The following is a 14,339-nucleotide window of genomic DNA, read 5'->3' on the forward strand; positions in this document are numbered from 1 at the left end:
CAAACATGATCGCAGATCCCCTACAGAACTTCAAGTCTAAAGTAATGAGATCTGTGCCCATAGTTTAATCACATGGGCAATAAAAGAATCTACTCAAATACAATTAAACTCTGTCAATTGCAGTAAAGTATGGATCAGTGGAGTAACAATTTTGATCATAAAATGAGATTATGTATAACATGCCAGATAGAAAAACTCATTACACTACTCTCACTAGCAAGAAGGGTCATGCCACTGCATTCTATAGACTTCCTGCATTGGGAAAAGTAGTGGCAGAACACTTCAGGCAAAATTCAAAGAAGACAGCATGAAAATTTTCTGGTTATGTTATAGTATGAATGGGAGATTTCAGCTTACCAGACTAGAAGATTCAAGGGAGACGGTATAGCACGGTGCAGCTGAGCAATGTTTGCGAACATCTGCAAAAAACCTTGCTGAGCACCAATGACTGAACATTAGAATTTTGTTCATATGAGCAATTTTAGTCTGATGTTTTCACGCTATCCCCAGCCATTTCACAGGAATGGTAGGCTACTCCTGCATCACGGAATTTTCAGTAATTATTGTATCACAGCAGATAGTGTGCTGTATGTTACCTGATTGCCATAGTCTACCATGTGCATGCTCGCAAGTTTCCTTTTCTTCTATCTCCTAGGTATGGAACAGATGGATACAATTTTCAACATTTATAAATTATTACTTGCCACTCACTGAAACATTCAGTACTTTGAGGCTACTGTGTGTTATAGGAATTATTCTCAGTGTGATCATTTATCGCTATGTGATTTTATGGTGTTACCATTCTATGTCAATTTTATGTAATTGTGTCCTGTTCCAATAAAAGAACAAAAAAATCAAGTGTACTTTCACATCAAGTTCACTTTATTTTTCACCAACTCCCATTGGTACTAGTGTACCACAGGGCCCTGTGCACATGGTTAGGGAGAAAGAAATTTCCCACAACAGCATCACTGACTGCAGGTGACAATAGAAATGTAATGTGAGGTGGGAAAGTATTTCTGCTTAATAAAAGCAACAACAAACAAATTTCAGATCATTTGAACAGTCAACAATCATCTCAGACACCGAAAATGATGAGTGTAAATGGACAAAGTTCAAGACTACCATGCAGTATTTCCTAGATAAGTATGTACTGAGCAAAGTTGTGAAGGATGGGAAAGCCCCACCAAAGGCCAGCCTCATAGAAAAACTAAAACTGATTTGACCCAAAATTAGTAGAAGAAAGATAATGTGCAAAGCTTTAAATGAATTCATAAATAAGAGTATTTATACTGTTCTGACAGTAAATCCCAAAAAGTTTTGGTCTTAGTTAAATCAGTGAATGAACCAAAATCATCTGTCCACACACGCAGTGACCATACTGGCATCATACTGGCCAGAAAATTGCTCATATGATGTGTGGATGACAGAGTAAAGGTGGAAATTCTAAATTTATTTTCCTGAAATTGTTTCAATTAGGAAGCTCAAACTACAGATCCCCTTCTAAATCATTACACAAATATCAAAATGACAGATACCAAAATGAAAGCCTGTAACAAAGAAAATCAACTGAAATTATTCAGCAGAGGGATTGGGATAGCTACCGTATTTACCTGGCTAAAAGACAACATCTCCCCCTTTTCTTTTAAAGAGATTGCTTGGGAAATTTTTATTTTTAACAAATTATGGGTAATTAAAACTGCAAACTGTTTGGCTGATGTAAAGTATCAGACTAAAAAAAATTAACATCAAGCTTACTCTAAATTTACACCATTTTGATAATATAATTCAAAATAAAATAAACAAAAAAAGATCTTTTACATTACTTTTTATCTTCACTTTTTTACTGTCTAAGATAGCTGTATGTGGTAAAACTAGATTTAATCACGATTATCATCATCACTGGTACCATCATCTTCATTTGTAGGCCAACTGGCTTTTCTTCCTTTTCAACACTCCTACAATAGCACATCATATTCTGAACCATCCATAACACTGGATTTGCAGCACTCTTTTAAACCTTCCATAATAGATTCACTTGAAATTCCTCCTCAGTTGCTAAGGATCCACTGGCCCAGCTCGGATGTCGAGTGTTTCTTTAATTTCCCTCATGGAATGAGGGAATGGTCTCCTTGGTGAAGACCCTCACTGTAAAGCTGTCAAAGGCAAACCTTAAAAGGTCTATTTTCATGACTCAAAGTTGTGAGGTCATGCTGCAATGAATTATTACCAGGTTGTATTGTTCTTTGCTATTAGATTCTTAACTTCTAGGATGAGATATCCCCTGATAGAATCCATTACCAATATTTTCCTTCTGTTAAGCAAAGAGCCAAAATTTCTGTTCCAAGCAATCTTCAACCAATCAGGTCCTTTGTCATCCATCCATTTTCTTGGCGTCTAAAGATGAATCAAATATGGGGAGAGTTTTCCTTCATCTGATAGTACAATCAGTTTTGCTGTTATTCTGGCCTCATTACTGGAACTTATTACAGGAACATTCTTAATGCTCTCCACATCGATAGCAACATTTGACAACATATCAAATTAACAGGTGTCTGATCAACATTTCTCATATTACCTACCAACCAGTCATCCTGTTTCATTAGATTGATTATATGATGCTGATAGATACATTGTTTTTTGTCATACAGTGCACGGAGTCCCTGAGTTAGCTTTATTCTGTGTCACAACAAAACCCCACCCTCTTCATCATTCTCATACATCAGCCAGTACTTGCTTTGAATTATGTGACATATGCAGTTGGAAAATTCCTCTTTATCTCTAATGCCATCATTCGGACAATTTCTCAAGTAACTGGAAAGATTTCATTGTGTTTCTCTTGCACTTACTTAAAAACCTGGTGCTCCAATTCACAAAACATTACCTGCTTTAGACCCCTGAAATTTCAGCACATAGGAATGGCATCATTTAATTTATTCCTTATCTGACATCATCTGCCAACATTTGCTTGTCACCAAATTTTCTTCCAAGTGCACAGTTGTTTGTTGCCTTTGCTCCATGAATCACTTAAAATTAGAATTGTATTGTCTGCATGGACCAATAGTGAGCCGCAAACATTTTTCTCAACAGAGTCACAACTGTAATTTGCATCCATTATCAACTGCTACAGTTTACAGTTCTTACAGCACTAACAATATAAGCAAACTGAAAGAAACAGCATGTTGTCCTCTCAGCTCCCTTCAGCTGAATCAGCACAAATCATACCATTTTGTGTTAACATTGTAGTCAAACTAGAAAACTATCAGTGATGTAATACAGAAGCAGCTTTAGCAGTGTTGTTGAAGCTCATGTTCATTTGTAGTGTTTCATTTCATATGTTCTGTGGGAACATATTTTTATTAGCATTAATTTGCCTCCTGTAGTAATGTATGCTGCTGCTGAGTATTTGTCCTATTTTAAAGAAATTTTAATTATGATAACAAATGAATTCACACTAGCTGCAGTTTAAATGTGGTACACATTCATCAAAATTTAAGGTACACATTTACATTCCTACAGTTGGTAGCATGACAAAATCAGCTTCCTGCTTACTGCTTCCTTCCTCTCCTAGTTGTTGGCCAAATCGGTGTCACAGTTATTCCTCCAGCACTTCTGAATTCTTCAAATTAAACCTGTGTGCGACCTCAATTGTCAAAACTTTATCTATAAATGTAAGATAACCCATATATCAGTCTATTACACAACACTGAAGTGTTGCCCTGCTGACAGGTGTGGATATTACCAAACTACCCATTTAATAGGGCATGTTTGCAAAATACTGACACTAATTATTTACAGGCGATTTGAAAAACTGGTAGCAGCTTACCTTAGGGAAGAGCACTTTGGGTTCTGGAGAAATGAAGGATCCAGCAAAGCCACACTGACCCATGACTTATCTTCAAAGATAGACTGAAGAAAGGCAAACCTACATTAATAGCATTTACATGTTTAAAGAAAGCTTTCAGCGTTACTGACTGACTCTTCGAGTCTTTGAAATTCTGAAGGTAACGGGGATAAAATACAGGTAGGTAAAAATTACCAAAAAACTTGTCCATCCATCAGACTGCAGTTATAAGAGTTAAAGGACATGAAAGTGGTAGATATGAGAAAGGAACGAGACAGGGTTATAGCAAATCCTTGATGTACATAGAGCAAGCACTGAGAGAAGTTGTGTATTTAGCAACTTACAGCAGTTCCTAAAACTAAAGAATATTCAGTAAATTTCAGACGACTTAACAGCAGTGAGTCAAGGCCTAAGTCAGTCCTTCACTGTGAAGGTGTTTGGCATCTCGCAAAAGCTTGCGAGTGTCTGTGCCCAGCTTCAGAAAAAAGAGAGCCAATAAAGAACAATTCATGAAGTGATTGCCAATCAATGGCAGAACTCAAAACGTCAGCCTGGAAAATATGTGATGATGTATAGGTAAAATGCGGGGTGAAGGTCCATGTTTCGACAGCCAAATGTTGCTACACAGCAATAGATCTGAATGGCAATCAACCTTCACAAAAATCTGTGATAAGTGTGAAAAATAGGAAAGCCAGACTACAGTTTGATAAGAATTATGTGTCATGGACCACTGAAGACTGGTCACAAATTCTATGGAGTGATAAATCAAGTTTAATCTCTCCTTCTTAGACAGTATACGGCATGTTTGATGGTCAAAAAACAAGAGGAATGACAGAAAGTACCAAGTACCCACCATGAAGTACAGTGGAGGTAATACCATGGTGTGGGACTGTTTCTCACAAAGTGGTATAGGTCTTCTCATTAAAATTCTTGGGGCGATCAATACTGTGAAGTATGGTGAAATATTAACGGATCAGTGATACCTCACGGAAGACTAAATATGCCTCATAATTGGCAATTCCAGCATGACAATTATCTGAAGCACACTTCTAGCCATTTGAAGACAGTTCTGAAGCACCACAAAGTAAAAGTATTTAAATGCCGAAGTATAGATTTAAAACACCACAAATTATCTTCTAGGCATACTGGATAGATGTGTTCACCAACAAAACTGCACCAACAAGGAGGCTTTCTACAAAGAATTATATGAGCAATAGAAGAAAACTCCTCAGGTGTGACTGGTCAAATTCATGCATTCTATGATATTCAGATGTGCTGCAGTAATGCATGCAAAGGGCTATGCAGCCAAGTATTACACCAAGAACATCATGGATCAAGACTTCATATTGCTTTTCATTTCTTTCATTTTAACCAAATACATTTGAGACTATGTAATTTGTACATCTGTGTTTTATTATTTATGCAAAGACTAAAATTGTGTAATATGTATAAGAAAATACAGTACAATTATGGAGATTTGGCAATTAAGTCTTTCATTTAAATTTTCTCCTAAATAGTTTGTTTCCTGAATTTATTTTCTCTACAAAATCCTCTTGAGCAATACTGTGCACCTATATTCTGCAAACCACCGCAAAAAGGATGGCAGAGGGCATGCCCAATTATACCAGTTATTAGAGCTTTCACTAATTCCATTCATGTATGGATCACGGGAAGGGAGATTACTTAAAATACTTTGTGCATGCTGTAGCCAGTCTAATCTTGTCTTTGCAGTCCATAAGGGAGTCATAGGACGATTAAAGATATTCCTAGACTCATCTGTTAAAATAAGGTCAAGAAATTTTCTAAGTAGATTTTCATGGGATAGTTTGTATCTATCTTTAAGCATATATCAGTTCAGTTCTTTCAGCATTTTCGTGACATGAGCCAAGCAAACTTGTGGCCATTCGTGCTGCCCTTCTTTGCAGGAAGTATCCGTTCAATATCCCCTTTAGTCCTCTTTGGTATGCATCCCACACTGCTGAGCAATATTCTAAGTTGGGTTACACAAATATTTTGTGTGCAGCATTCTTTGTAGATTGATTGCGCTTGCTCAGATTCTGCCAATGAATCGCAGTCTGCCACATGCTTTGCCTACAACTGAAACTATGTGATCATTCTATTTCATATCCCTTGACAATATGGGTTGACCAAGTCTGACTGTGACTCACTGATATTAAATCACATAATGCTATTTTTTTTCATTTTGTGAATCTACAATTTTAGATTTCTGAATATTTAAAGCAAGATGCCAATCTTTGCACCACTTTGAAATCTTATCAAGCTCTGACTCAATATTTGTGCAGCTTCTTTCAGATAGTACTTCATTACAAATAACTGCATCTGCAAAAACTCTGAAGGTACTATTAATATTGTCCTCAAGGTTCAAGGTCAATAATATAAACATGAAAAGCAAGTGTACCAACACACTTCCCTGGGACACACTCAAAGTTACTTCATCTGTTGATGACTCTCTATCCAAGGTAACTACCTGCATCCTCTCTACCAAAAAATCCTCAATCCAGTCACAAATTTCACTTTTGTGTGTGTGTGTGTGTGTGTGTGTGTGTGTGTGAGAGAGAGAGAGAGAGAGAGAGAGAGAGAGAGAGAGAGAGAGAGAGAGAGAGAGGGGGGGGGGGGGGGTAGGAGAAGGGATAATATTATATTTACTACATTAGAGGATGCTGTCATGCAGCAACAAGATATACTTGCAGGTGTAACTATGCCTAAGTGCCTAGAGATGACAACATTTTCAGTGTGTAATAAAAGTGTATAAAAATATTAAGAATGTTTAGAGGAGATAAAAAGAAACACTTCCTTTATGTGGCAAAAATGTTACAGCTACACCATTTCCCCGTTAGGGATCCATTGAAGTTTTAACACTAGTGAAGTTCAGAGATTGTGTTCAAACTGTCGTGAGATGTTCATGAAAATATCATTCATTTACATTATTGCACAGCTGGCTTCTGTGTGTGACTGACTGACTAACTTCTTCAAAACAACCAGAAGGTTCACAAATAATGGCTGCAGCTTCAGTCAAACAGGCAACTAGCTCTTCAGGAGTGTCTATCAGTGACTTGTACACCAAATGCTTCCTCTCCTCCCACAAAAAGAAATCCATATTATAGCAATAGCTCTAAAACAATACTCATTTCACAGAATTTTGAATGCTGCCTCTAAAAAGCACTGGTGTCAAAACATTCATGGAGACCTAGTGGGGAGGCAGTGCACACCTGTGACATTTTTGTCACATAAAAGAAGTGCTTTGTTTGTCTCCGATAAACACTAAAATTTCATATATATCATTTTTTATACCCATGCCTACTATAATATTTTGGATTTAATAATATTTAATTACTAAAAGAATTTAAAATCCTAACACTGCTATTCAACAATCTCTGCAAATGTATCTGCATCCTGGTGTCACACCAGGATTTTTCAGTACCAACTAATAATATTCACATTTGCGAGAAAAGAGATGAGGATGTTATCTGGAATGAGAATCCTGATTAAGAAAGTGCACTTCACCAATTGCTATTTTTTTCAGTGCTCTGCTTCCAAAGAATAAAGTATTATGTCAACATCAATCTTCCAAAATGGAATCTACAGTACATAACAATTATTGGCTTCTCCTACAGCATTGATGAAAAAGTGACTTGTCACTAATCAGAAGTGATAAAACTCTAAGCTCAAAATGTTTTTATGTGTAACTTACATTCCAGCATTAACATGATATAATTTGAATCTTACTTATCCATTTAATGAGATATTTACTAATCTAGTTCTATTTCTCAGAACACATCATCCCATTACTAACAACACAGTATTACTCATTCAGTAAGGCAGCAAAAAATAGTCTCAGATACTTGTATTAGGTCCTGAAAACAAGAGCATCTCTCTAAAAATTTGACTTCAAAGATCATAACATTGTGTGACATCTGTTAATAATTTGTAGCAATTTGTATCTATGCCGCGTAACTACACCCCATGTGTTGTTCATATTCTGTAAATTAAATTTGTACATTCCTCTCATCCATTGTATGTGTGTATTATTCATTGTTATTTTCAAGCTACCGTTACTTTAAATAGAATAATGCCTACAGATTTCTTTGTGTAGTGACTGACTGCTTTCATTCTCTGTGTGTAATGCTCGATAAAGCCTTTTATCTATTACAGTGTAATTTAATTTCAGTCTACAAGTTTCTATACCTGGATCTGAATAACAAAGTGTTTGACAGTTAGGCATGGAAGAGGGCATACTGTCAGTTTGCTTTTGCCCACACAAACAAAATGGCTGAGGCAGCAACACTTATGTGGTTTTGTAAGAGATACGTTCACAAGTTCTGTATTAATACTACCGGTTTTGCCTTGCAGGAAAGTCATAGCCTTAGTGTTATTCTGCTCACTGCTGCTTCCAACTTGAGATATTCTGTTGCATAAATTAATTTTAGCACAGAGATAAAAATCACACAATGAAAGTCCATAACAAAAATTACATTAGCAACCACAATTCTCATCTGACTGTGGTAACCATGATTTATGGAAGCAGTATGATATGACAACAGTTAATAGAACAAAAGATGCAGTCAAACTCATTGAATAGTTGAGTGTTGCTACAGAAGCTGTCCTGCAAACAATTAGCTGTTAGTCATTTTGTTACTCTGATCAGTGTAAAGACCATCAAAGACTAACTAAAAAGATTACAAATATAACAAAAGCAATTTTTATATGATATGTAAATGAATAAATGAGGTATTGTTGAGTGTAATACACATTTTCTCAAGCTATAATGAACTACATACTAGGAAGAGAGAAACTCTCATTCTTGTTTCTAAACCCAAGGTAATCTACAGTGAATCTGCTCTTTCCTTATGTCAGACAGTGGCTGAAAGCTTTAACTGACAACTATCAAGGTAATGTTACACTAAATATTTTTGTTGATTACCTGCTAGTCACACTTTCTTTCCAATAAGTGGCTCTGATATAAACTCCTTGCAAATTCTGCAAAACCTGCATGAGTTGCTCTCTTGTTGCAGAAAGTCCACTTGGAAGCAAAAAGTTGCTCTCCAAAATATCAACTGAGCCCTTAAAAGTAATGGTTGCAGCTGGCTGCTCCAAAGAATAAAACAGTAAGTAAGTATCACCACTGTGCAGAATCACATCAGCACCACTCTCAGCACTTCCTAGTAAAGTAAACAGAACACATCCATAAATCCAGAGGTGGTTATACAATTAGCACAGCCTATAAAAACCCACAGAATTACAAGTAAATATTTTAATCTACTATATCTAGATCTAAATCTTCAACTACACTCTGCACACAACTGTGAAGTGCATGGCAAAGGGCGCATTCCATTGTACCAGTTATTAGGGATTTTTCCCATTCCATACACATTTGGAGCATGAGAGGGACAGTTGTTTAAATCCCTCTGTGCACCCTGTAATTAATCTTATATTGTCCTCACAATCTCTATGGGAGCAATACATAGTGGGTTGTGGTATCATCCTGGAGTTAACATTTAAAGCTGATTCTTGAAACTTTGTAAGTAGGCATTCACTTTTAGGAATCTGCCAGTTCAGTTTCTTCAGCATCTCTGTGATACTCACTCATGGGTCAGACAAATCTGTGACCATTCATGCTGCCCTTCTCTGTCTACCTTCAGTATCCCCTGTTAGTCCTATGTGGTAAGCGTCCCACACACTTGAGCAATATTCTAAGAGGGGTTGCACACACTCTGCTGTAAAGTAAAAGTTTCATTCTAAAAGCAACCACTAGACTGTAGCAATGCCATTTCTGTATGATACTCTTTTTCCAGAAGTTCTGGTACAACAAGAAATGCTGAATGGCTTCTATCAAGTCTGGAAAGTACAAGAGAGGCACTGGGAGAAGTGAAGTTGTGAGGACATGTGAGCGATGTCTTGACAATTCAGTCGGTAAGAGCAAGTCTGGGTGCTTGTACAACATACAATTTTCATCTTACAGGTAATTTCACAATCAAAATTAATGTTATGCATCTAAGTCACTTTGAAACTAGTAAAATTGGCAAAATGTAGCCAGTGCCAATGTATTAATTTCTTGACTGTTTGATAATTTATGACCTAGAAACAGACATAGAAATCAAGATCCAAATAGGAGGGCCTGATATTCAGTAAAATAAGAAAATTGTTGTATAATACATCCTCAAATTTAATATTTCACAAGTTAATGATGACAAATAATTACCTCATTGCACAATAAAAAAGAATATATGATTTGTACAAAAATAGATCAATTCAGTTTTGAAATTGGAAGCCAACAAAATGGATCCAGATGCCTTAACAACAGCCTGATTATATGTTTCAATGACATAAAATTAATGGAAATGACCTTAGTGATACTGTACAGGGGCACCAGTGTTATAGTTCTGTCAAAATGCACCATTACCACATCTGCATACTAGTACATGTTTGATCTTAACAAAGCCAAGTTTTATATTGCTTCTGATCTTCCTGAAATCTTTAAAATGAATATTTACTCCTGTTTCTATTACCCCACATGCACTTTGTGTTCTCAGTTTGTCACTGTTGCCTATCAGTTTTATAGAATTTACATTGTATTTATCAGTAAAATGAAACTTCTTTAATGAGAAGTTCCATTGTTTTCACTCACTCAGATGATTCTCAATGACATTGAATTTCTGCTAACACATGAATACATGTGCCAGTAGTGCACAATAACTGAATTACTGCTGGATATACAAGCTGCATGGATGACATACTCCTCATCCAGTTTATATTTTCAAAAGAGTTAATATGCAACCTGTACTGACAGTGATCTCAAGATAACTTTGCTCAAAATATAGAAATTTATTGCAACTTTTTCTATTTTAATTTTCCTCACAACAATTGAGTTCTTTACTTTTTAACATATTTTTCTTATCTGTCTCTTTCTTTACATGTGGCAATCCAAGCAGCTAGTTTGATGGACACAGTATTGTGAAGAGTTATTCACAGGCTGAGCTCATCAGCTCCATCCAATAAGGAAGGAACATTAGGGTTTAACATCTCATCAATGATCAGATCATTAAAGATGAAGAACAAGATCAGATAAGGGATGGAAATCAGCTATGTTCATTTCAAAAGAATCATAATGACACCTGCCTTAAAGAATTCTGAGAAATCATAGAAAACCCAATACAGCACGGCCAGGTAGATATTTCAGTACCCATCCTCCCAAATACCAGTAACATCTTTAACAATGTTCCATCTTGTTAAGTGCCATCCAAGAGAAAGAGAGTATGTGTTTCTTTTCCTTGTCTTGTTCGCCACGCTATGTTGGGAAGGTCATTTATTACTGATAGGTCATACATGTGTATGTTTGCATCATAATTTCTTTACCACACCAACACAATTAGACAAAGAAGTCGCTTTTGCTCACATTTTGCTTGCCAGTACTTACCTTTAGGAGATGAAATGTTAGTACTACAGGTAGACACATATAAAAATAAAAGTGACACACTATCCTAGCTTTTGGAAGTTATGTTCCTTCCTCAAGGAGGAGAAGGGATATGTTGGGGAAGGTTAAAAAGGAAAGGCAGGTCACTCAAGAGCCCCAGATGAGAGGGGCCCACCTGAAGTACTTTTATGTGTGTCTTTGAGCAGTACTAAACATTTCACCTCCTGAAGTTAAATTGTGGCCAGCAGTTCTGTTTCATAATTTACTAGTTTCTCCTCTGAATTTTCCTTTAGGACAGTTAATATTTCTACTACTCCACCACAAAAAACAGTCCAACTTAGTGTGAGAAACACGATTTACTTTTATGATTTAGGCTGTTACGTAATTCATCTTTTTTTTTTTTACTTTTTGCAATATAGGGCTCATCATTAGCACATCCTATCCTAAAAATATTTACTTTGAGAGAACAATGTTATGCAACAAGAGTCAATTTTATTGGAAGAATCATGAGGTTAACACACCCCAGAAGGAAAGGAAGCAAAATTAAGTTTTAATGTACTGTCAATGATGAAGTCATGGCTGAAAAGTTATCCTGTTGTATCAAAGTCCCTCTAAAATATTAGAGACTGTAGCCAATAAGTGAAAAATTCATAGTTTGTTTTATGTGATGTGTGAAAAATGTATTCCTAAAATGTTATCTTAAATTTGTAACCAAATATTACAAATTATTAAAGACTTTATTCCCCATGTGTTGCAGTAATAACTGGATGTTACAAAATTTTCAGCAGGTGAAGTTTAACCATCATCCATAAAGTGCTATTGTGCAAATTACAAGCACTCACCTTATACTACTCAGTTTTCCCACATCAAAAAATCTCCATAATGAAATGGCTAACAAATACAAATCCCATAAGTGGCACACTGGAAGCTGACAGAAAATTAACAATGATATATCATTGTTTAATCTGCATTTTAAAGCTCTTTTAGTTTGTTATTGACAGATATCACATAGACGATAAACACTGAAAAGCCAAAGCTTACCTGACAGTCCTGTTGTATAATATATAGAGTAGTTGAGAGCTCCCCCATAGGCTGTCAACTTATTGCCCAAATAGCGTTCAGGAGCTACAAAATACACAACTTTTCCATGTGTTTCTTCCAGTGTGAGATCAGCACCAATCCCTGCACCTAGGTGTGCAGGCTCTGCAGCAAGTAGATCAATGAGAACAGTTTTCTCAATATCAATTACTGCTAACCGCCAATCATCCATTGTGGAAACCTTTGAAAAGTATCAGTTTACATATAACAATAGTAAACAATATCCATTAGAAAGAATAATTGCATAAAATTTGTGGTATATTCATTCATGGTATGAGAATCTGCACATTTGTGTGTGCTACATACAAAAGTAAATGTACCTAAATTTATTATTTTTTTCCTATAACTTTTATTAAATCAATAGTACTATATATTCCTTACATAAAGAGAACTAGATTTCCTGCTATTTAAAGACAGCATTTTCCAGGCTTAATAGATGGTAACATTGAAAGTTTAAAAGAAACATATTCTAAGAATTTATTCAGTTTATTGTAGAAAAAAATAAAATCCAGAAACACATTCTCCAAAACAAGCAGATGGAATATGAGCAAGAATACTTTCACAAATTTTCAAAAACAGTTATGAAACGGTTATGCTTGGTTTCCAATATAAACTAGAGTTAAGCCGTTAACCTCTATAGTCTATTGCAACAGATACAATAATACAGTTATTTTTCAGTAGGAACAAATGCGATAGAAATGTTAATTCTAAAAGAACATTAATTGTCATGGTGATACAAAATTGTCAGTGAAGATAATTTTCTGATAAAATTAAAATTAAAACTCAAATTGAAAAAAAGTACATGATTACAGAGGACAGGAAAAACAATGACTTATATTTAATTTCTTTATATACTATCATTTTACAACCTTTGGAAGATATAAAAATGAACACTGCTTTCCAAGCTAATAAGACTTCAGCTTGACAACATCACTGACGACGAGTAAGGTAAGTCATCCCCTTTATAATTACAAGTATTTTTGTAACGCTCTTTTTTTGTCGTTACTGTAGTGACCACCACAAACATATGCATAACGCCTGCCACCAGAGTCACATGATCGACTTACAATCATACGTTCAATACATATCGTTTGGACCCCGCAACTTCAATAGGCAATCAGTATTGGAAATTACAGGCAGAACTGTCAAGGCTGTGCCCCCTTCTCCTCCCATGAACCTATCCTTCTGAAAGCTTTTTATGACAATATCATCAAATTTAGGAAATTGTATAATTTTTGTGATTAGGTGTAATAAAAATGAAACATTACTGAAAAATATTAGTTTAATGAACTATATTGAAGATGCACATTTCACACAACAAATTAAATGTATCACTGTAGTAAATAAATTAAAAATTTTATAAAATGCATTTAAAAACAGAGAGTGAAACAAAATGTATATCTTATTGTTCATGACCTGACAATGAAACTAACAGACTACTTCACTTGGATACAAGCACATGAATGACATGTTCTTATGGGGATGACTGCCAGGCACTATGAATCAAATGTCCAGCGAGATCTGATGCAAGAACTACATGGGTTAAATGTAATTAGTAAATAAATGTAAGATTTTTGTTGCTTTGGCATATGATTAGAGATTGATTTTTGTCAGAATGAGAACAAAACATTTCATACATAACAATGGTCTACAATGGTTCTATGACACCAGGAGCTTGGGCAATCCAACTCTACATCTACATCTACATCCATACTCCGCAAGCCACCTGACGGTGTGTGGCGGAGGGTACCTTGAGTACCTCTATCGGTTCTCCCTTCTATTCCAGCCTCGTATTGTTCGTGGAAAGAAGGATTGTCGGTATGCCTCTGTGTGGGCTCTAATCTCTCTGATTTTATCCTCATGGTCTCTTCGCGAGATATACGTAGGAGGGAGCAATATACTGCTTGACTCTTCGGTGAAAGTATGTTCTCGAAACTTTGACAAAAGCCCGTACCGAGCTACTGA

At 35.8% G+C, this 14,339-nt stretch overlaps 1 protein-coding gene across 1 annotated transcript in view; it reads right to left on the bottom strand.

The window, feature by feature from the left end:
- Nucleotides 1-14,339, bottom strand: part of LOC124796447 (laminin subunit alpha) — a 380,942-nt gene that overhangs the window by 179,750 nt on the left and 186,853 nt on the right. The window contains exons 25-26 of the mRNA XM_047260652.1: nt 12,318-12,555; nt 8,787-9,024 (exon numbers count right to left, since the gene is read on the bottom strand). Of these exons, the coding sequence (XP_047116608.1) occupies nt 8,787-9,024; nt 12,318-12,555 (476 nt within the window). The remainder of the gene's footprint in view (nt 1-8,786; nt 9,025-12,317; nt 12,556-14,339) is intronic.

This window comes from Schistocerca piceifrons, chromosome 4, assembly GCF_021461385.2.
Source record: "Schistocerca piceifrons isolate TAMUIC-IGC-003096 chromosome 4, iqSchPice1.1, whole genome shotgun sequence".
NCBI lineage: Eukaryota > Metazoa > Arthropoda > Insecta > Orthoptera > Acrididae > Schistocerca > Schistocerca piceifrons.